The sequence below is a fragment of the Haliotis rufescens genome, unplaced genomic scaffold (assembly GCF_023055435.1).
Source record: "Haliotis rufescens isolate VD_foot unplaced genomic scaffold, xgHalRufe1.0.p SCAF_11, whole genome shotgun sequence".
NCBI lineage: Eukaryota > Metazoa > Mollusca > Gastropoda > Lepetellida > Haliotidae > Haliotis > Haliotis rufescens.
The window spans coordinates 43,165,000-43,190,763 of record NW_025963791.1 but is presented as its reverse complement, the minus strand read 5'-3'; the positions used below and the strand labels follow the sequence as shown (position 1 = coordinate 43,190,763).

At 39.3% G+C, this 25,764-nt stretch overlaps 1 protein-coding gene across 3 annotated transcripts in view; it reads left to right on the top strand.

The window, feature by feature from the left end:
* Positions 1-25,764, top strand: part of LOC124121080 — a 124,035-nt gene that overhangs the window by 49,481 nt on the left and 48,790 nt on the right. For 2 of the 3 annotated variants that reach the window (XM_046484032.2, XM_046484034.2), the window contains 12 exons: positions 18-209; positions 1,951-2,196; positions 9,564-9,794; positions 11,906-12,106; positions 12,471-12,700; positions 16,464-16,692; positions 16,869-17,024; positions 17,136-17,294; positions 22,984-23,151; positions 23,422-23,511; positions 25,023-25,136; positions 25,488-25,733. In XM_046484032.2, the coding sequence (XP_046339988.2) occupies positions 18-209; positions 1,951-2,196; positions 9,564-9,794; positions 11,906-12,106; positions 12,471-12,700; positions 16,464-16,692; positions 16,869-17,024; positions 17,136-17,294; positions 22,984-23,151; positions 23,422-23,511; positions 25,023-25,136; positions 25,488-25,733 (2,262 nt within the window). Of the gene's footprint in view, positions 1-17; positions 210-1,950; positions 2,197-9,563; positions 9,795-11,905; positions 12,107-12,470; positions 12,701-16,463; positions 16,693-16,868; positions 17,029-17,135; positions 17,295-22,983; positions 23,152-23,421; positions 23,512-25,022; positions 25,137-25,487; positions 25,734-25,764 lie in introns of all 3 variants that reach the window. The other variant, XM_046484033.2, reaches the window with a different exon arrangement.

Here is a 25,764-nt window from a genome sequence, read left to right as displayed (position 1 = left end):
CTTTGTTTATTCATCAGCTGCAAAGTGCCCGGATCCAGGCACCCCCGGGGGATCGGAGCAGATGTTTGACAGCTACGAGCAGGGGAAGGTTCTGGCTTACAGATGCACAAGACCTGGATTCACACCTGTTCCTGCTGACAACCGCACATGTGTCTACTCAGCCCCCACCAGCTCGGCATCCTGGACTGGAAGTGTTCCTGTTTGTGAAGGTAATCACTGGGTGGAAGTGTTCCTGTATGTGAAGGTAATCACTGTGTGGAAGTGTCCCTGTATGTGAAGGTAATCACTGGGTGGAAGTGTTCCTGTATGTGAAGGTAATCACTGGGTGGAAGGGTTCCTGTATGTGAAGGTAACCACTGGGTGGAAGTGTATGTGAAGGTAATCACTGGGTGGGAGTGTTCCTGTATGTGAAGGTAATCATTGGATGGAAGTGTTCCTGTATGTGAAGGTAATCACTGGATGGAAGTGTTCCTGTATGTGAAGGTAAACACTGGGTGGAAGTGTTCCTGTGTGTGAAGGTTATCACTTGGTGGAAGTGTTCCTGTATGTGAAGGTAATCACTGGATGGAAGTGTTCCTGCATGGGAAGGTAATCACTGGGTGGAGGTGTTCCCGTATGTGATGGTAATCACTGGGAGGAAGTGTTCCTGTATGTGAAGGTAATCACTGGGTGGGAGTGTTCCTGTATGTGAAGGTAATCATTGGATGGAAGTGTTCCTGTATGTGAAGGTAATCACTGGATGGAAGTGTTCCTGTATGTGAAGGTAATCACTGGATGGAAGTGATCCTGTATGTGAAGGTAATCACTGGGTGGAAGTGTTCCCGTATGTGAAGGTAATCACTGGTTAAAAGTGATCCTGTTTGTGAAGGTAATCACTGGGTGGAAGTGTTCCTGCATGTGAAGGTAATCACTGGTTGGAAGTGTTCCTGTATGTGAAGGTAATCACTGGGTGGAAGTGTCCCCTTATGTGAAGGTATTCACGGGTCGGAAGTGTTCCCGTATGTGAAGGTAATCACTGGATGGAGTTGTTCCTGTTTGTGAAGGTAATCACTGGGTGGAAGTGTTCCTGTATGTGAAGGTAATCACCGGGTGGAAGTGTTCCTGTATGTGAAGGTAATCACTGGGTGGAAGTGTTCTGTATGTGAAGGTACTCACGTGGTGGAGTGTTCCTGTGTGTGAAGTCACTAAGTGGAAGTTCCTTAGTACGACAAATTCCAAAGCTTTTTTTCTCACAATTAAGACATTTGTATCAGGAACTTGCACATACGTTAAAACAATTCAAGACACTCAACAACGTATTCTTCAGCAATCCCTAAATTTACTTCAGCACCCATTCGGCACCTCTTTATAACCACCTTCATGTACACGTATTTTGTCATTTGTTTAATGATAACATCTATTCGCCACACGTTCAGTGACATCCTTGGAATAACAATACATCCACAAAGGGTGCCAAGTTCCTGCATATATTCAACAGTGATTTTCGAAATATGTGTTGTGTTTCACCACCTTTGACAGTATTGAGCATCCTCTGAGTATGTTTTCAAGATCCGACGCTCACATGTTGTTCTCTTCACAAAAATCCATGAAGGTTTAAAAATCTTGGACTTAGAAAAAATGAAAGTAACTTCGTCTTAATTACATTTACACACTTCGATCAATAAGGTATTTTTCATTACTGTATATTTCCATACAGAGTGTGAGTGAGTTAAGATTCAACCTTTCATCGGCAATATGCTTTCAGCCATATCAGCTATTTCCTGACGTATATTGAATTACTGCATATTGTTATACAGACACACACTTCAGGTCCTTGTGTATATTGAATAACGGCATATTGCTATACATACACACGTGATGTCCTATTGCATATTGAATTGCTGTTTATTGTTATACAGATACACACTTCAATTCCTAGTGTATATTGAATTGCTATATTTTGTTATGCAGATACAAGTCCCCCGGTGTTTACCAACTGTGACGGTGACAGGAACATTACCATATACAAGATGCAGGCACCAAGCATCACAATCCCCTCAGTTCAAGACAACTCAGGCTTTCTGAGCATGAAAGGTTTCACCAACCCCACCGGGTTCAATCCTGCAGACCCAGTGTGGAAGAACACGGATGTCACATATCAAGCTACCGATGGTGCTGGCAGGAGTTCCCAGTGCCAGTTCAAGATCAGTGTCAGAGGTAGAATATCTGTACTTATATCTTCTTATGTGCTCGCATTTAATAATACCGGTCTCAAGCATTGGAGGTACACATATACAGTTACCATTAGCATTGTCTCAAGCATTAGAGATACACATATACAGTAACCGTTAGCATTGTCTCAAGCATTGGAGATACACATATACAGTAACGGTTAGCATTGTCTCAAGCATTGGAGATACACATATACAGTAACCGTTAGCATTGTCTCAAGCATAAGAGATACACATATACAGAAATCGTTAGCATTGTCTCAAGCATTGGAGATACACATATACAGTCACGGTTAGCATTGTCTCAAGCATTGGAGATACACATATACAGTAACCGTTAGCATTGTCTCAAGCATTGGAGATACACATATACAGTAACGGTTAGCATTGTCTCAAGCATTGGAGATACACATATACAGTAACCGTTAGCATTGTCTCAAGCATTCGAGATACACATATACAGAAACCGTTAGCATTGTCACAAGCATTCGAGATACACATATCCAGAAACCGTTAGCATTGTCTCAAGCATTGGAGATACACATATACAGAAACCGTTAGCATTGTATCAAGCATTAGAGATACACATATACAGTAACCGTTAGCATTGTCTCAAGCATTGGAGATACACATATACAGAAACCGTTAGCATTGTCTCAAGCATTAGAGATACACATATACAGAATCCGTTAGCATTGTCTCATCATTGGAGATACACATATACATAAACCGTTAGCATTGTCTCAAGCATTAGAGATACACATATACAGTAACCGTTAGCATTGTCTCAAGCATTAGAGATACACATATACAGAAATCGTTAGCATTGTCTCAAGCATTGGAGATACACATATACAGTAACCGTTAGCATTGTCTCAAACATTAGAGATACACATATACAGTAACCGTTAGCATTGTCTCAAGCATTAGAGATACACATATACAGAAACCGTTAGCATTGTCTCAAGCATTCGAGATACACATATACAGAAACCGTTAGCATTGTCTCAAGCATTAGAGATACACATATACAGAAACCGTTAGCATTGTCTCAAGCATTGGAGATACACATATACAGAAACCGTTAGCATTGTCTCAAGCATTAGAGATACACATATACAGTAACCGTTAGCATTGTCTCAAGCATTGGAGATACACATATACAGAAACCGTTAGCATTGTCTCAAGCATTGGAGATACACATATACAGTAACCGTTAGCATTGTCTCAAGCATTAGAGATACACATATACAGAAACCGTTCGCATTGTCACAAGCATTCGAGATACACATATACAGAAACCGTTAGCATTGTCTCAAGCATTAGAGATACACATATACAGAAACCGTTAGCATTGTCTCAAGCATTGGAGATACACATATACAGAAACCGTTAGCATTGTCTCAAGCATTGGAGATACACATATACAGAAACCGTTAGCATTGTCTCAAGCATTAGAGATACACATATACAGAAACCGTTAGCATTGTCTCAAGCATTAGAGATACACATATACAGAAACTGTTAGCATTGTCTCAAGCATTAAAGAGTTGCACATCTACAGTAACGGTTAGCATTGTCTCAAACTTTAGTGATGCACAGCTACAGTAACGGTTAGCATTGTCTCAAACTTAAGGGATACACAGCTACAGTAACGGTTAGCATTGTCTCAAACTTTAGTGATGCATAACTACAGTAACGGTTAGCATTGTCTCAACCATTAGTGATGCATATATACAGTAACGGTTAGCATTGTCTCAAACATTAGTGATGCATAACTACAGTAACGGTTAGCATTGTCTCAAACTTTAGTGATACACATCTACAGTAACGGTTAGCATTGTCTCAAACTTTAGTGATGCGCATCTACAGTAACGGTTAGCATTGTCTCAAACTTTAGTGATGCATAACTACAGTAACGGTTAGCATTGTCTCAAGCATTGGAGATACACATATACATAAACCGTTAGCATTGTCTCAAGCATTAGAGATACACATATACAGTAACCGTTAGCATTGTCTCAAGCATTAGAGATACACATATACAGTAACCGTTAGCATTGTCTCAAGCAGTGGAGATACACATATACAGAAATCGTTAGCATTGTCTCAAGCATTGGAGATACACATATACAGTAACCGTTAGCATTGTCTCAAACATTAGAGATACACATATACAGTAACCGTTAGCATTGTCTCAAGCATTAGAGATACACATATACAGAAACCGTTAGCATTGTCTCAAGCATTGGAGATACACATATACAGAAACCGTTAGCATTGTCTCAAGCATTAGAGATACACATATACAGAAACCGTTAGCATTGTCTCAAGCATTGGAGATACACATATACAGAAACCGTTAGCATTGTCTCAAGCATTAGAGATACACATATACAGTAACCGTTAGCATTGTCTCAAGCATTAGAGATACACATATACAGAAACTGTTAGCATTGTCTCAAGCATTGGAGATACACATATACAGTAACCGTTAGCATTGTCTCAAGCATTGGAGATACACATATACAGAAACCGTTAGCATTGTCTCAAGCATTGGAGATACACATATACAGTAACCGTTAGCATTGTCTCAAGCATTAGAGATACACATATACAGAAACCGTTCGCATTGTCACAAGCATTGGAGATACACATATACAGAAACCGTTAGCATTGTCTCAAGCATTAGAGATACACATATACAGAAACCGTTAGCATTGTCTCAAGCATTGGAGATACACATATACAGAAACCGTTAGCATTGTCTCAAGCATTGGAGATACACATATACAGAAACCGTTAGCATTGTCTCAAGCATTAGAGATACACATATACAGTAACCGTTAGCATTGTCTCAAGCATTAGAGATACACATATACAGAAACTGTTAGCATTGTCTCAAGCATTAAAGAGTTGCACATCTACAGTAACGGTTAGCATTGTCTCAAACTTTAGTGATGCACAGCTACAGTAACGGTTAGCATTGTCTCAAACTTAAGGGATACACAGCTACAGTAACGGTTAGCATTGTCTCAAACTTTAGTGATGCATAACTACAGTAACGGTTAGCATTGTCTCAACCATTAGTGATGCATATATACAGTAACGGTTAGCATTGTCTCAAACATTAGTGATGCATAACTACAGTAACGGTTAGCATTGTCTCAAACTTAAGTGATACACATCTACAGTAACGGTTAGCATTGTCTCAAACTTTAGTGATGCGCATCTACAGTAACGGTTAGCATTGTCTCAAACTTTAGTGATGCATAACTACAGTAACGGTTAGCATTGTCTCAAGCATTGGAGATACACATCTCCCGCTTTGATATTGATGGAATATTGCTAAAAGCTTCGTAAAACGATACTCACTCACTCATTAGTTAATATATATAGCAACATTACACGTGTGTTATCTCATATATTAGTATGTATTGCAACATTACATGTGTGTTATCTCATATATCAGTATGCATTGCAACATTACACGTGTTATCTCATATATCAGTATGTAGAGCAACATTAAACGTGTATTATCTCATATATCAGTATGTAGAGCAACATTAAACGTGTGTTATCTCACACATCAGTATGTATAGCAACGTTAAACGTGTGTTATCCCATATATCAGTATGTATAGCAACATTAAACATGTGTTATCTCACACATCAGTATGTATAGCAACGTTAAACGTGTGTTTTCTCATACATCAATATGTATAGCAACGTTAAACGTGTGTTTTCTCATACATCAGTATGTAAAGCAACATTAAACGTGTGTTATCCCACACATCAGTATGTATAGCAACGTTAAACGTGTGTTATCTCACACATCAGTATGTATAGCAACGTTAAACGTGTGTTATCTCACACATCAGTATGTATAGCAACGTTAAACGTGTGTTATCTCACACATCAGTATGTATAGCAACGTTAAACGTGTTATCTCATACATCAGTATGTATAGCAATATTAAACGTGTGTTATCTCATATATCAGTATGTGTGGCAACATTAAACATGTGTTATCTCACACATCAGTATGTATAGCAACGTTAAAGGTATGTTATCTCATACATCAGTATGTATTGCAACATTACACGTGTGTTATCTCATACATCAGTATGTATAGCAGCATTAAACGTGTATTATCTCATATATCAGTATGTATAGCAACATTAAACGTGTGTTATCCCATACATCAGTATGTATAGCAACGTTAAACGTGTGTTATCTCATATATCAGTGTGTATAGCAACATTACACGTGTGTTATCTCATATATCAGTATGTATAGCAACATTAAACGTGTGTTATCCAATACATTAGTATGCAGAGCAACATTACACGTGTGTTATCTCATACATCATTATGTATAGCAACATTAAACATGTGTTATCTCACACATCAGTATGTATACCAACGTTAAACGTGTGTTATCTCATACATCAGTATGTATAGCAACATTAAACGTATGTTATCTCATACACCAGTATATATAGCAATATTAAACGTGTGTTATCTCATATATCAGTATGTATAGCAACATTAAACATGTGTTATCTCACACATCAGTATGTATAGCAACATTAAACGTATGTTATCTCATACATCAGTATGTATAGCAACATTAAACGTGTGTTATCTCACACATCAGTATGTATAGCAACGTTAAACGTGTGTTATCTCATACATCAGTATGTATAGCAACATTACACGTGTGTTATCTCACACATCAGTATGTATAGCAACGTTAAACGTGTGTTATCTCACACATCAGTATGTATAGCAACGTTAAACGTGTGTTATCTCATACATCAGTATGTATAGCAACATTAAACGTGTGTTATCTCATACATCAGTATGTATAGCAACATTAAACGTGTGTTATCTCACACATCAGTATGTATAGCAACGTTAAACGTGTGTTATCTCATACATCAGTATGTATAGCAACATTAAACATGTGTTATCTCACACATCAGTATGTATAGCAACGTTAAACGTGTGTTATCTCATACACCAGTATGTATAGCAACATTAAACGTGTGTTATCTCACACATCAGTATGTATAGCAACATTAAACGTGTGTTATCTCACACATCAGTATGTATAGCAACGTTAAACGTGTGTTATCCCACACATCAGTATGTATAGCAACGTTAAACGTGTGTTATCTCACACATCAGTATGTATAGCAATGTTAAACGTGTGTTATCTCACACATCAGTATGTATAGCAACGTTAAACGTGTGTTATCTCACACATCAGTATGTATAGCAACGTTAAACGTGTGTTATCTCATATATCAGTGTGTATAGCAATATTAAACGTGTGTTATCTCATATATCAGTATGTGTGGCAACATTAAACATGTGTTATCTCACACATCAGTATGTATAGCAACGTTAAACGTGTGTTATCTCATACATTGTTATGTATTGCAACATTAAACGTGTGTTATCTCATACATCAGTATGTATAGCAAGATTAAACGTGTATTATCTCATATATCTGTATGTATAGCAACATTACACGTGTGTTATCTCATACATCAGTATGTATAGCAACGTTAAACGTGTGTTATCTCATATATCAGTATGTATAGCAACATTAAACGTGTGTTATCCCATACATCAGTATGTATAGCAACGTTTAACGTGTGTTATCTCATATATCAGTGTGTATAGCAACATTACACGTGTGTTATCTCATATATCAGTATGTATAGCAACATTAAACGTGTGTTATCTCACACATCAGTATGTATAGCAACGTTAAACGTGTGTTATCTCATACATTAGTATGTATAGCAACATTAAACGTGTGTTATCTCATACATCAGTATGTATAGCAACATTAAACGTGTATTATCTCATATATCAGTATGTATAGCAACATTAAACGTGTGTTATCCCATACATCAGTATGTATAGCAACGTTAAACGTGTGTTATCTCATATATCAGTATGTATAGCAACATTACACGTGTGTTATCTCATATATCAGTATGTATAGCAACATTAAACGTGTGTTATCTCATACATCAGTATGTATAGCAACGTTAAACGTGTATTATTTCATACATCAGTATGTATAGCAACATTAAACGTGTATTATCTCACATATCGGTATGTATGGCAACGTTAAACATGTGTCATCCCATACATTAGTATGTAGAGCAACATTACACTTGTGTTATCTCATATATCAGTATGTATAGCAACATTAAACGTGTGTTAACCCATATATTAGTATGTAGAGCAACATTACACGTGTGTTATCTCATATATCAGTATGTATAGCAACAACATTGAACATGTGTTATCTCACACATCAGTATGTATAGCAACGTTAAACGTGTGTTATCTCATACATCAGTATGTATAGCAACATTAAACGTGTGTTATCTCACACATCAGTATGTATAGCAACATTAAACGTGTGTTATCTCACACATCAGTATGTATAGCAACATTAAACGTGTGTTATTTCATACATCGGTATGTATAGTAACATTAAAAATGTGTTATCTCATACATTTCTAAGTATGGCAACATTAAACATGTGTTACTTTATACATTAGAATGTATAGCAACATTACACGTGTGTTATCTCATATATCAGTATGTATAGCAACATTAAACGTTTGTAATCTCATACATCAGTATGTATAGCAACATTAAACGTGTGTTATCTCATATATCAGTATGTATAGCAACACTAAACATGTATTATCTCATACATCGGTATGTATAGCAACATTAAACGTGTGTTATCTGTTACATCAGTATGTATAGCAACATTAAACGTGTGTTATCTGATACATCGGTATGTATGGCAAGATTAAACGTGTGTTATTTCATACATCGGTATGTATAGTAACATTAAAAATGTGTTATCTCATACATTTCTATGTATGGCAACATTACACATGTGTTACCTCATACACCAGCATGTATAGCAACCTTAAATGTGTGTTACCTCATACACTAGCATGTATAGCAACATTAAATGTGTGTTATTTATTCCATTAGCACGTATAACAACATTGTCAGTTTGTATTTTTTCCCTTTTAAGAAAGAGTTTAGGGAGTCAGCCTAAATTGTCCAGACCTAGAAATCAGTGTTATATCAACGACATCTACCACTCACAAGTTCACCGACTACATCAGACACACTCCCGGAACATTTTTTACATTTGATAGCTTTCTAAATGACATTGTATGTTCCTAATCACTAAATGTGTTCTTTCTTACACTAATATGTAAGACGAAGGTAGATGTAAGTTATTTTTTCATAAACTAGTTATGAAAGTTGAAAGATTAATTAAAATGTCTTATGACTTATCAGAAAGAGGTTCCACCACTCTGGACTGTCCTAATGTGACATACAAAGTGACATCAACGACATCTACTACTTACAACATCACCGGCAGCATCAACCACTCTGGCGGAACACTGATCCCCGTCCCTGCAATCACCGCCAGTTTGTCCAATGTGGGGACATTCCATGATTACAGAGTGACGCTACGAACCGACCAGGGATTTGAAGAAACATGTGCCTTCCAAGTTCTAATCAAAGGTAAACTCCCATCATGTTCTTTCATAGATGAACCTAAACTTATAATGTACTCAGATGAATGCATTTTAAAGTTGCAAACCGTATTAATTTTTTTATTCCAATGCATCTATGAATTACGCTTAGCACCTACCACGCCTCTTCACGGAGAATGAATTGTTGTTTAACCTGGGAATACAACCTGAAATTATTGAGTGAAGAATGGTGTGTTGTGTCATTCACTGAAACTGATGTATTTGATGTCAGCCCACAGCTCTGTGAGGGACGTTGATACACTTATCTTTAACAAATATGATCGTTGTTGCTATAACTGACAATTTACGGTGAAATATGACTTTAGAATTGTAGCCTAGAGTGACAACACTTTATCGCCTTGAGTTTCAGCCGCGAGAACGCGATAGAGTGATAACACAAGACGATAAAGCGATAACACGAGACGAGAAAACAAAAGCACAAGACGAGAGAGCGATAGGGCGAGAAAGCGATTGAGAGAATAGGCCGAGAAAACGATAGATCGAGCAAAGGAACAATAAAGCGAGAAAACGATAGATCAAGGCAAGGAGCAATAGAGCGAAAAAATGATAGATCGAGGCAAGGAGCAATAGAGCGAGAAAGCGATAGAGATAGGGAGAGACTGAGAAAACGATAGATCGAGGCGAGAAGCAATAAAGTGAGAAAGCGATAGAGATAGGGAGCGACTGAGAAAACGATAGATCGAGGCGAGAAGCAATAAAGTGAGAAAGCGATAGAGATAGGGAGAGACTGAGAAAACGATAGATCGAGGCGAGGAGCAATAGAGCGAGAAAGCTATAGAGATGGGGAGAGACTGAGAAAGCGATAGATCGAGGTGAGAAGCAATAAAGTGAGAAAGCTATAGAGATAGGGAGAGACTGAGAAAACGATAGAACGAGCCGAGAAGCAATAAAGTGAGAAAGCGATAGAGATAGGGAGAGACTGAGAAAACGATAGATCGAGGCGAGAAGCAATAAAGTGAGAAAGCTATAGAGATAGGGAGAGACTGAGAAAACGATAGATCGAGGCGAGAAGCAATAAAGTGAGAAAGCTATAAAGATAGGGAGGGACTGAGAAAACGATAGATCGAGGCGAGAAGCAATAAAGTGAGAAAGCGATAGAGATAGGGAGAGACTGAGAAAACGATAGATCGAGGCGAGAAGCAATAAAGTGAGAAAGCGATAGAGATAGGGAGAGACCGAGAAAACGATAGATCGAGGCGAGAAGCAATAAAGTGAGAAAGCGATAGAGATAGGGAGAGACAGAGAAAGCGATAGATCGAGGCGAGAAGCAATAAAGTGAGAAAGCGATAGAGATAGGGAGAGACCGAGAAAGTGATAGAACGAGGCGAGAAGCAATAAAGAGATAAAGCGAGAATGTCAATAGAGCGACAACTTTATAAAGCGAGAAATCAATAGAGCGAGAAGAGGATATAAGAAGAAAGCCATATTTCCCATAATACGAGGAGGCGATAGAGCAAAAGAACGAGATAGCGGTAGAGTGAGAAGACGATAGAGCGACCAAGCGATATATCCAAAAATGCCATCCGTTAAAAAGGGTTTTGCTGATTTTTTGGGAGCAATTCCCATAATTTCAAACGCTCCTTTCCCTTTTATTCTGAGAAAATTTCAACGTGATGTATTGAATAAATTTGTCAGATATGGATACAGGATGCCGTCTCGTTTGCATACACGCATGACTGTGCTGTACTGCAGTAAAATAGCAAGATTCACTTCACAACAACGGAAAAGAATCGTACTTTTCTACTTCATTTCACAAAGTCTCAACTGCAAGTCCGCCGATTATTGCGACTTTTTGCCAAACTGATTGGCTCTTTTATTTGCATTACTAGTTTTATGGCCCCGCGCGTCGACAAAAGCGTTGTATAGGTTGACAAGTTACATTCTACCAGTCCAAACCATTTTGGAAAGCCGGGATCCATGGCAGCACATTACTTAGTGTTCAGTCACTTGCAGCCACTGCCAAGTGAGACCAACATATTGACACGTTTCTCCTGCCACTAAAACTGCTTACCCATAACATGCAACCAATAAAGAGAAACGATATCCGATGAAATGTCCTGACTAGGCTTCCTCTTTCAGCTGGAAAATGTTTCAATGAACTCACGAACACTCCACAGAACGCCGACATTACTCGCTCCAACAACAGCGACAGCAGCATCCTCTCCTCCGTCGTCACCTGCAACAGTGGATATGCGTTTGCTGACGGCTCCACAAGTCGGACATACAACTGTTCGGGGGAAAATGTCTGGTCACCATCCCTCCCCCTAGAGGACTGTTTACGTAGGTGGAACTGCCATCATTGATACTCCTGTCAAACCCTTAACGAGGCCAGTGTAATCGTGATGATAAAGGTTTCAGTTGGATACATGTCAATTTTATTTGTGCTTTTCTGTAAATAAAGATTCAAATAAAGATTCAAAGTTCTGGATGGGTTTGACTAGGCAGCGATTCCTGGGAGATGTCCCATTCGCTATCTGGGCTGCGTGTAGAGGGGGCAAGGGTCCTAAGCTGATGATGAGCCTAACTAGCTTGACTGTGCCAGGATCACCCAAACCCTCTTCGCTGCATTTTGTAAATTTTAATCTATACATAATATAAATAATTAAAACAACAACAACACATTATGTACGCATTACTTTTTCAGCTTCCACATCTACTGAGTACACATACAAAGTCAGCCTAGATCTGAATTCCAAGGACCAGCTGCCCGCCAACAGCGCATGCCGTGACAACCTAAGACAGTTTTATAACGATGTGATATCCCCTGCATCAGCCGACATCAACAGGCAGTGTCAGATTCAGGGACAGCTAGGCGCGTTTTACCGCTTCACTGTCGCCGAGGCCATCTTTGTTGGTGCTGTCAGTCTCTTTGATGTATGTGAACATGTCTACAGGGTTTTTTTCTGTGTGCAAGTATTATATTATCATTTAGTAACTATCACAGTGTACAATATAAAGATACATGTTCAGTGCACTGATGCAATGACGGTGTACAATGTGAAGTTACATAATACGATGTTAAGTAAATGTTCAGTACACTGATACTATCGCGATGTACAATGTAAAGTATATGTTCAGTACACTGATGCTATCACAGTGTCCTATACATGTTCAGTACACTGTTCAGTGCACAGTGTATAATGTGAAGTTACATGTTACTATGGGAAGTACATGTTAAGTACACTGATGCTACCACAGTGTACAATGTGAAGTTACATGATACAATGTAAAGTACATGTTCAGTACGCTGATGCTATCGCGATGTATAATGTAAAGTATATGTTCAATACAATGATGCTATCACAGTGTACAATGTGAAGTTACATGATACAATGTAAAGTACATGTTCATTACACTGATGCTATAACGGTGTACAATGTTAAGTACATGTTCAGTACACTGATGCTATCTCGATGTACAATGTAAAGTACATGTTCAGTACACTGATGCTATCGCGATGTATAATGTAAAGTATATGTTCAATACAATGATGCTATCACAGTGTACAATGTGAAGTTACATGATACAATGTAAAGTACATGTTCATTACACTGATGCTATCTCGATATACAATGTAAAGTACATGTTCAGTACACTGATGCTATCACATTTTACAATGTAAAGTATATATTCAATACACTGATGCTATCACAGTGTACAATGTGAAGTTACATGATACAATGTAAAGTACATGTTCAGTTCACTGATGCTATAACGGTGTACAATGTAAAGTACATGTTCAGTACACTGATGCTATCTCGATGTACAATGTAAAGTACATGTTCAGTACACTGATGCTATCTCGATATACAATGTAAAGTACATGTTCAGTACACTGATGCTATCACATTTTACAATTTAAAGTATATATTCAATACACTGATGCTATCACAGTGTACTATGTGAAGTTACATGATACAACGTAAAGTACATGTTCAGTTCACTGATGCTATAACGGTGTACAATGTGAAGTACATTTTCAGTACACTGATGCTATCACGGTGTACAATGTGAACATACATTTTCAGTACACTGATGCTATGACGGTGTACAATGTGAAGTACATGTTCAGTACACTGATGCTATCACGGTGTACAATGTGAAGATACATGTTCTGCACACTGATGCTATCACAGTGTACAATGTGAAGTTACATGATACAATGTAAAGTACATGTTCAGTACACTGATGCTATCTCGATGTACAATGTAAAGTACATGTTCAGTACACTGATGCTATCACATTTTACAATGTACAGTATATATTCAATACACTGATGCTATCACAGTGTACAATGTGAAGTACATTTTCAGTACACTGATGCTATCACGGTGTACAATGTAAAGTATATAATTATTCAATACACTGATGCTATCACAGTGTACAATGTAAAGTACGTGTTCAGTACGCTGATGCTATAACGGTGTACAATGTGAAGTACATGTTCAGGACACTGATGCTATCACGGTGTACAATGTTAAGTACATGTTCAGGACACTGATGCTATAACGGTGTACAATGTGAAGTACATGTTCAGTACACTGATGCTATAACGGTGTACAATGTAAAGTACGTGTTCAGTACGCTGATGCTATAACGGTGTACAATGTGAAGTACCTGTTCAGGACACTGATGCTATAACGGTGTACAATGTGAAGTACATGTTCAGTACACTGATGCTATCACGGTGTACAATGTGAAGTACATTTTCAGTACACCTATGCTATCACGGTGTATAATGTGAACATACATTTTCAGTACACTGATGCTATCACGGTGTAGAAGTATGTGTTCACTTTAATTATGCTATGACAGTGTACAATGTGAAGCACATGTTGAGTACACTGATGCTATCACGGTGTATAATGTGAACATACATTTTCAGTATACTGATGCTATCACGGTGTATAATGTGAACATACATTTTCAGTATACTGATGCTATCACGGTGTATAATGTGAACATACATTTTCAGTATACTGATGCTATCACGGTGTATAATGTGAACATACATTTTCAGTATACTGATGCTATCACGGTGTATAATGTGAAGTACATTTTCAGTACACTGATGCTATCTTGGTGTACAATGTGAACATACATTTTCAGTACACTGATGCTATCACGGTGTAGAAGTATGTGTTCACTTTAATTATGCTATGACAGTGTACAATGTGAAGTACATGTTCAGTACACTGATGCTATCACGGTGTATAATGTGAACATACATTTTCAGTATACTGATGCTATCACGGTGTATAATGTGAACATACATTTTCAGTACACCTATGCTATCATGGTGTACAATGTGAACATACATTTTCAGTACACTGATGCTATCACGGTGTAGAAATATGTGTTCACTTTAATTATGCTATGACAGTGTACAATGTGAAGTACATGTTGAGTACACTGATGCTATCACGGTGTATAATGTGAACATACATTTTCAGTATACTGATGCTATCACGGTGTATAATGTGAACATACATTTTCAGTACACCTATGCTATCATGGTGTACAATGTGAACATACATTTTCAGTATACTGATGCTATCACGGTGTATAATGTGAAGTACATTTTCAGTATACTGATGCCATCACAGTCTACAATGTGAAGTACATGTTCAGTATACTGATGTGGAGAATACTGATGTGTAGAATGTGACGATTCATGGGAAGTACACTGATGCTATCACAGTGTACAATACAGAGATACATGTTTAGAACACTGATGCTATCACAGTGTGTAATGTGAAGATTTATGTTCAATACACTGATGCTATCACGATGTACAATGTGCAGTACATGTTTAGTAAATTGCTGCTATCACGGTGCATAATGTAACGATACCTGTTCAGTACACTGATGCTATCACACTGTACAATGTGAAGTACATCTTCAGTACACTGATGCTATCACAGTGTACAATGTGAGGCACATGTTCAGTACACTGATGCTATCACAGTGTACAATTTTAAGATACACCTTCAGCTATCACGGTGTATAATGTAGAGATAGATGATTAGCACATTGATATGACACTGTGTATAATGTGAAGATACCCTACATACTCAGGACACTGATGCTATCACGATGTACAATGTGAAGTACATGTTCAGTATACTGATGCTGTCACACTGTACAATGTGAAGTACATGTTCAGTATACTGATGCTATCACACTGTACAATGTGAAGTACATGTTCAGTACACTCATGCTATCACACTGTAGAATGTGAAGTACATGTTCAGTATACTGATGCTATCACACTGTACAATGTGAAGTACATGTTCAGTATACTGATGCTATCACACTGTACAATGTGAAGTACATGTTCAGTATACTGATGCTATCACACTGTACAATGTGAAGTACATGTTCAGTATACTGATGCTATCACACTGTACAATGTGAAGTACATGTTCAGTACACTCATGCTATCACACTGTAGAATGTGAAGTATATCTTCAGTTCATTGATGCTTTCTCGGTGTATAATTTGAAGGTACATGTTCACTATACTGATGCTATAACGTAGTACAATGTGAAGTACATGTTCAGTACACTCATGCTTTGACGGTGTACAAAGTATGTGTCAAGTACACTGATGCTATCAAACCATGCCTCCTTTTCAGCACAAGGTGGAACTGACACTTCAACTGGAGAATAACGATGGCCGGAACGCAGCCCTGGAACTTTGCGCGGGCAACATCAACCTGCAGAAGAAGGTGTTGTTTGGACTGGTAGCCGGAGGATGTAACTTCACTGTGCAGGACAGTTCCACAGGCGTTAATCTCACTCAGTCCGGACAATCGTGCAGTGTGGGATACCAGCTGAGGGACGTCGGGGGAAACAAGAAGTGTTGTAAGTGTGCTGGTTTACTACCGTGATGTTAACTGTCATGGAGCGATTTCACATCGCCTCTCTACTAAATGTTCTCCCTACTATGATAAAAGACTGACCTACCTGCACATGACCAGGCCAGGATGAATGTCTACAATGCCTTATTTCAAAACAAACTATTTGTATACATGTTTCAGTACCATGCCCCCACGGATACTCGTCCTCTCCCAGTGAAGGTTGTGTTGAATGCCCTGACGGTCAGTATCAGGACCAGTCCGGACAACCCTCTTGTAAGAACTGTGGAGACAACATGTACTCATTGACCCCGCGGTCCAGCAGAGCAAGATGTGTCAGTAAGTGCTTTGATTATGGCATGTCTTTAATATATCACACAACATTGAAAACGCTTGCCGTGATACTTCCTTAGATACTAACATGTTTATAATTGTGATTTATTGTTTCAGGTAAGTGCCGTCCTGGGTTCCAATCTGTAACAGGGCGACCCGAATGCACTAAATGCCTTAAAAATTATTACTGGGTGAACGCGTCTTACTGCGAAAGGTGTCCAGATGATGGCTCCACACTCTATCAAGAGGGCTCCACTAGCATATCAGAATGCAAAGGTAAGATATAGTGTGTAAGCGGTCATGGCATAGTGTCCATGTGGTTGTATCAGGTGTAGTGTCTGTGTGGTTGTGTCAGGTGTAGTTTCTTTGTGGTTTTCTCGGGTGTAGTGCCTATGTGTTGTGTCAGACGTAGTGTCTGTATGGTTGTATCATGTGTAATGTCTGTGTGGTTGTATCAGATACTGTGTCTATGTGGTTGTGTCAGACGTAGTGTCTGTATGGTTGTATCATGTGTAATGCCTGTGTGGTTGTATAAGATACTGTGTCTATGTGGTTGTGTTGGGTAAAGTTTATGTGTGGGTGCGTCAGGTGTAGTGCCTATGTGGCAGTGTCAGGTGTAGAGTCTGTGTCGTTGTATCAGATGATGTGTCTATTTCTTTCTGTTAAGTGTAGTGTACGTGTGGTTCTCTGAGATGTAGTCTATATGTGGTTGTGTCAGATGTAGTGCCAATGTAGTTGTGTCAGATGTAGTGTATGTGTGATTGTATCAGGTGGTGTATATATTTGGTTGTATCAGATGTAGTGTCTATGTGGTTGTGTCAGATGTAGTGTGTATGTGGTTGTATCAGATGTAGTGTATGTAGTTGTGTCAGATGTAGTGTGTATGTGGTTGTGTCAGATGTAGTGTATGTGTGGTTGTGTCAGATGTAGTGTATGTGTGGTTGCATCAGGTGGTGTTTATATGTAGTTGTATCAGGTGGTGTGTATATGTGGTTGTATCAGATGTAGTGTCTATGTGGTTGTGTCAGATGTATTGTCTATGTGGTTGTGTCAGATGTATTGTCTATGTGGTTGTGTGAGATGTAGTGTATGTGTGGTTGTCTCAGGTTGTGTGTTTATGTGGTTGTGTCAGATGTATTGTCTATGTGGTTGTATCAGATGTAGTGTACGTGTGGTTGTTTCAGGTGGTGTGTATATGTGGTTGTGTCAGATGTAGTATCTATCTGGTTGTATCAGATGTAGTGTCTATGTGGTTGTGTCAGATGTAGTGTCTATGCGGTTGTATCAGATGTAGTGTATGTGTAGTTGTTTCAGGTGGTGTGTATATGTGGTTGTATCAGATGTAGTGTCTATGTGGTTCTATCAGGTGTAGTGTCTATGTGGTTGTGTCAGATGTAGTGTCTATGTGGTTGTGTCAGATGTAGTGTATATGTGGTTGTGTCAGATGTAGTGTATGCGTGGTTGTGTCAGATGTAGTGTCTATCTGGTTGTATCAGATGTAGTGTCTATGTGGTTGTGTCAGATGTAGTGTCTATGCGGTTGTATCAGGTGGTGTTTATATGTAGTTGTATCAGGTGGTGTGTATATGTGGTTGTATCAGATGTAGTGTCTATGTGGTTGTGTCAGATGTATTGTCTATGTGGTTGTGTCAGATGTATTGTCTATGTGGTTGTGTGAGATGTAGTGTATGTGTGGTTGTCTCAGGTTGTGTGTTTATGTGGTTGTGTCAGATGTATTGTCTATGTGGTTGTATCAGATGTAATGTATGTGTAGTTGTTTCAGGTGGTGTGTATATGTGGTTGTATCAGATGTAGTGTCTATGTGGTTGTATCAGATGTAGTGTCTATGTGGTTGTATCAGGTGTAGTGTCTATGTGGTTTTGTCAGATGTAGTGTATATGTGGTTGTGTCAGATGTAGTGTATGCGTGGTTGTGTCAGATGTAGTGTCTATGTGGTTGTGTCAGATGTAGTGTCTATGCGGTTGTATCAGATGTAGTGTACGTGTGGTTGTTTCAGGTGGTGTGTATATGTGGTTGTGTCAGATGTAGTGTATATGTGGTTGCATCAGATATAGTATCTATGTGGTTGTGTCAGATGTAGTGTCTATGTAGTTGTGTCAGATGTAGTGTCTATGTAGTTGTGTCAGATGTAGTGTATATGTGGTTGTATCAGGTGTTGTATATATATGGTTGTGTCAGATGTAGTGTATATGTGGTTGTGTCAGATGTAGTGTATGTCTGGTTGTATCAGGTGGTGTATATATTTGGTTGTGTCAGATGTAGTGCCTATGTAGTTGTGTCAGATGTAGTGTATATGTGGTTGTATCAGGTGTTGTATATATATGGTTGTGTCAGATGTAGTGTATATGTGGTTGTATCAGATGTAGTGTATATGTGGTTGTGTCAGATGTAGTGTATGTGTGGTTGTATCAGATGTAGTGTCTATGTGGTTGTATCAGATGTAGTCTATGTGTGGTTGTATCAGATGTAGTGCCTATGTAGTTGTGTCAGATGTAGTGTATATGTGGTTGTATCAGGTGGTGTGTATATGTGGTTGTGTCAGATGTAGTGTACGTGTGGTTGTATCAGATGTAGTGTCTATGTGGTTGTCTCAGATGTAGTGTATATGTGGTTGTATCAGGTGGTGTGTATATGTGGTTGTGTCAGATGTAGTGTACGTGTGGTTGTGTCAGATGTAGTGTATGTGTGGTTGTATCATATGTAGTGTATGTGTGGTTGTATCAGATGTAGTGTATATGTGGTTGTATCAGATGTAGTGTATATGTGGTTGTATCATATGTAGTGTATGTGTGGTTGTATCAGGTGTAGTGTATGTGTGGTTGTGTCAGATGTAGTGTACGTGTGTTTGTATCAGATGTAGTGTATATGTGGTTGTATCAGATGTAGTGTATATGTGGTTGTGTCAGATGTAGTGTACGTGTGGTTGTCTCAGATGTAGTGTATATGTGGTTGTATCAGGTGGTGTGTATATGTGGTTGTATCAGGTGGTGTGTATATGTGGTTGTGTCAGATGTAGTGTACGTGTAGTTGTATCAGATGTAGTGTATATGTGGTTGTATCAGATGTAGTGTATATGTGGTTGTATCATTTGTAGTGTATGTGTGGTTGTATCAGGTGTAGTGTATGTGTGGTTGTGTCAGATGTAGTGTACGTGTGGTTGTATCAGATGTAGTGTATATGTGGTTGTATCAGATGTAGTGTATGTGTGGTTGTATCAGATGTAGTGTCTATGTGGTTGTGTCAGATGTAGTGTATATGTGGTTGTATCAGGTGGTGTGTATATGTGGTTGTGTCAGATGTAGTGTATGTGTGGTTGTATCAGGTGTAGTGTATGTGTGGTTGTGTCAGGTGTAGTGTACGTGCGGTTGTAGCAGATGTAGTGTCTATATGGTTGTATCAGATGTAGTGTACGTGTGGTTGTGTCAGATGTAGTGTATGTGTGGTTGTATCATTTGTAGTGTATGTGTGGTTGTATCAGGTGTAGTGTATATGTGGTTGTATCAGATGTAGTGTATATGTGGTTGTATCAGATGTAGTGTATATGTGGTTGTATCATATGTAGTGTATTTGTGGTTGTATCAGGTGTAGTGTATGTGTGGTTGTGTCAGATGTAGTGTACGTGTGGGTGTATCAGATGTAGTGTATATGTGGTTGTATCAGATGTAGTGTATGTGTGGTTGTATCAGATGTAGTGTCTATGTGGTTGTGTCAGATGTAGTGTATATGTGGTTGTATCAGGTGGTGTGTATATGTGGTTGTGTCAGATGTAGTGTACGTGTGGTTGTATCAGGTGTAGTGTATGTGTGGTTGTGTCAGATGTAGTGTACGTGCGGTTGTAGCAGATGTAGTGTCTATATGGTTGTATCAGATGTAGTGTACGTGTGGTTGTGTCAGATGTAGTGTATGTGTGGTTGTATCAGGTGAAGTGTATGTGTGGTTGTATCAGGTGTAGTGTATATGTGGTTGTATCATATGTAGTGTATGTGTGGTTGTATCAGGTGTAGTGTGTGTGTGGTTGTGTCAGATGTAGTGTACATGCGGTTGTAGCAGATGTAGTGTCTATATGGTTGTATCAGATGTAGTGTATTTGTGGTTGTCTCAGGTTGTGTGTTTATGTGGTTGTGTCAGATGTAGTGTATGTGTGGTTGTATCAGGTGGTGTGTATATGTGGTTGTGTCAGATGTAGTGTCTATGTGGTTGTGTCAGATGTAGTGTCTATATGGTTGTATCAGATGTAGTGTATTTGTGGTTGTCTCAGGTTGTGTGTTTATGTGGTTGTGTCAGATGTAGTGTATGTCTGGTTGTATCAGGTGGTGTGGATATGTGGTTGTGTCAGATGTAGTGCCTATGTAGTTGTGTCAGATGTAGTGTATATGTGGTTGTATCAGGTGGTGTGGATATGTGGTTGTGTCAGATGTAGTGCCTATGTAGTTGTGTCAGATGTAGTGTATGTGTGGTTGTATCAGGTGGTGTCTATATGTGGTTGTATCAGATGTAGTGTCTATGTGGTTGTGGCAGATGTAGTGTCTATATGGTTGTATCAGATGTAGTGTATGTGTGGTTGTGTCAGATGTAGTGCCTATGTAGTTGTGTCAGATGTAGTGTATATGTGGTTGTATCAGGTGGTGTCTATATGTGGTTGTATCAGATGTAGTGTCTATGTGGTTGTGTCAGATGTAGTGTCTATATGGTTATATCAGATGTAGTGTATGTGTGGTTGTTTCAGGTGGTGTGTATGTGTGGCAGTGTCAGGTGGTGTGTATATGTGGTTTTATCAGGTGGTGTGTATATGTGGTTGTGTCAGGTGGTGTGTATATGTGGTTGTGTCAGATGTAGTGTATGTGTAGTTGTATTAGGTGGTGTGCATGTGTGGCAGTGTCAGGTGGTGTGTATATGTGGTTGTATCAGGTGGTGTGTATATGTGGTTGTATCAGGTGGTGTGTATATGTGGTTGTATCAGGTGGTGTGTATATGTGGTTGTGTCAGGTGGAGTGTATATGTAGTTGTTTCAGGTGGTGTGTATATGTGGCAGTGTCAGATGTAGTGTATGTGTAGTTGTTTCAGGTTGTGTGTTTATGTGGTTGTGTCAGATGTAGTGTATATGTGGTTGTGTCAGATGTAGTGTATATGTAGTTGTATCAGATGTAGTGTATATGTGTTTGTATCAGGTAGGGTGTATATGTGGTTGTGACAGATGTAGTGTATGTGTGTTTCTGTAGTGTATATGTGTTTCTGTCAGGCGTTGTCTCTGTGCGGTTGTGTCAGGTGTAGTGTCAATTTGGTTGTAGTCGATGTTGTATATGTATGGTCACTTATAACGTTAACCTTCAAATTAGAGAACCCTCCTTGTTAGAAGTGTCATAACGTCCGATTTCGGCTAATTACCTTAGAGCCATATTGCCCATATGCCTCTCAACACTTGATTGCCGTTATTGCCAGGGTTAGGCTGGGTGCTCCGGGGCACCCAAACAGCAACCACTACCACTATGTGCTGACCTGGCACATAGTGTTTTTTGTATGTATATATCTACTTGTATAAGATAACATTGTAGTTACCGCAGGCCATCGTCTTCAAGTTGTCACTTCCTTCCGAGAACCATACGCCGACCCTTTGCATATACGAGTATACACGTATAAATTAGACAACGTCACACCAGCGCGTTGTTAGAAGCTGGGGCCGCATTCATGACAACCGATGCATGCCAGTGCCGTGAAACTTAGGTGCCTTATATTTGTTATTCCAGAATGTTCGAACTATTCAAACCATCTGCTGGTTTGTATCAAAATAAATAACCCACGTGACATGACTCGACCGTCGATGTCAGGCACCCCTCGCCAACACTGGACCGAAGCTGAGTTCATGTAGCAAGATTGTTCCATTGAATGTACACAGGTCCAGCTCGATTATATTTTTGATATCCCATTGTGTTCGCTTTCTGTTTCAGCACCATGTCCTATTGGTCAGTATTCAGTGACCGGCTACTTCCCATGTACCCCGTGTCCCCTCCATTTCTACCAAGACTCCAAGGCACAGGACCACTGCAAGGAGTGCAACACAGACCAGATCACAGAACAAACAGGCTCAACGAAACTTGGTGACTGCAAACCCGGAAGTAAGACATCGTCACCTTGTCATCTATAGTCGTCATGTATTGTGAACATACTGATAATTATTAAATCTTAATGCTTTTATTCCTGAACCAAATAGGTCAAGAAAGGTTTATGGGCAGCATTTTCACAAAAGTTACTGTTCATGCAGATTTTTTATTTAGATATTTATTTCAAGATGATCAATGAAGTTTTGCATATCTAATCGCAACGGTTCTATGCGAGATTGGTTCATTCATGATTATGCAATCGTTCTCGTCCTGTATATGTTGCAGACACAACAATATGTCCCAATGCTTGCTCAAATGAAGGCACGTCAACGTGTTCCTACATCTACCATAGACTCGTCTGTACCTGTAAAACAGGTGAGTGATTCAATTCTTGTCCTTATGACATACACTCATGTGTACCTGTAAAATGGGTCTGTTATCGATGCGTGTCTCAATATCCACCATACACTCAATGTTTACCTGTGAAATGAGTCTATTATCCACGCGTGTCTCAATAGCCACCATACACTAACGTGTACCTGTAAAACGGGTCTATTATCCACGCATGCTTCAATATCCACCATACACTCTTGTGTACCTGTAAAACGGGTCTCTTTTCAATGCGTACCTCAATATCCACACCACACTCATGTGTATCTGTAAAACGGGTCTATTATCCACGCGTGTCTCAATATCCACCATACACTCATGTGTACCTGTAAAATGGGCCTGTTGTCCATGCGTGTCTCAATATCCACCATACACTCATGTTTACCTGTAAATCGGTCTGTTATCAACGCGTCTCAATATCCACCATACACTCATGTGTACCCGTAAAATAGGTCTGTTATCCATGCGTGTCTCAATAACCACCATACACTCATGTGTACCTGTAAAATGGGTCTGTTATCTACGGGTCTAAATATCCACCATACACTCATGTGTACCTGTAAAATCGGTCTGTTATCCATGCATGTCTCAATATCCACCATGCACTCATGTCTACCCGTAAAATAGGTCTGTTATCCATGCGTGTCTCAATATCCACCATACACTCATGTATACCTGTAAACGGGTCTGTTATCCATTCGGGTCTCAATATCCACCATACACTCATGTGTACCTGTAAAATAGGTCTGTTTTCCGTGCGTGCCTCAATATCCACCATACAACTCATGTGTACCTGTAAAACGGGTCTGTTATCCATGCGTTTCTCATTATTCACCATACACTCATGTGGATCTGTAAAACGGGTCTGTTATCCACGCGTTTCTCAATATTTACCATACGCTCATGTGTACCTGTTAACGAGTTTGTTATCCATGCGTGTCTCAATATCTACAATAAACTCTTGTGTACCTGTAAAACGGGTCTGTTATCTACGCGTGTCTCAATAGCCACCATACACTCATGTGTACCTGTAAAACGGGTCTGTTATCCAAGCGTGTCTCAATATACACCATACACTCATGTGTAGCTGTAAAACGGGTCTGTTATCCACGCGTTCCTCAATATCCACCATACACTCATGTGTACCTGTAAAATAGGTCTATTATCCACGCCTGTCACAATATCCACCATACACTCATGTGCACCTGTAAAACGGGTCTGTTATCCACGTGTGTCATAATATCTATCATTCACTCATTTGTACCTGTAAAACAGGTGAGTAAGTCAGGCTCGGAGTCAGCATTCTGTGTCTCGTTGGGGTATTCATGTTAAACTGCGGCATGGTATCGTATACTGACAACCTGCTTCACAGTTATGTCCTTGTTCCTCGCTGAGTACGTCCGGGTTATATTAAATATCAATTTACACTCAGATATCCCACCTGTACCTACATTAAGATCTCACTCATGTCCTTGCTTTTCGCTCTCTATTTGCAGGCTATACCGGGGACAGGTGCGAGTCTGAGATCGACTACTGCAGATCTAACCCCTGTCTGAATGGTGCCACATGCAAACCCAAGCTTGGGGGATTCGACTGTGAATGTATCGCTGGTGAGTGGCCAAAGCAAACTATGTATTTTACCATAGGCATGGGTTAACACTAAATAAAACGCACTGTACTTGGAATCGTAAACTGAGGTACCATATCACTGACTGTGTTGATACATAGAAAACATACCCTTAATTCTTTGCAGTAGCGTATCGTGTGTAGCTGTACTGGTTCAGAAAAAAACATATAACCAGTCGAATCTAAACAGTTGTTTCAATTTTGACACTAAAGAACAAGATGTTGCAAGCGATACACAGCAAATTTCAAACTTGCAAGTTTGTGAAATATTGTCTGCAGGGTATTTAGCCTAGTTAAGACTTACCTCAATGTGTCAAGAATGTTCTTCCTTTCAGCCACGGTGTGTCAAATGGTGAAGAACGCAGTAAATTACAATCCTGGTATTGTCAACATCAGAAGCGTGTCCGGCATTAATGTTGCTGCCTGCAGTGCTGAATGCATTAGTACCTCGGCCTGTGTCGCTACTGGGTTCTTCACGAACAACAACTTATGTGTCTTACTCAATGAAGAACAAGCTGGAACGAAAAGTACAACGGGCGCAACTCAGGCATACTATGAGAAAAAGTGTGCAAACACGCCATGTACGTATTCAACTTGACGAAGATGATCACT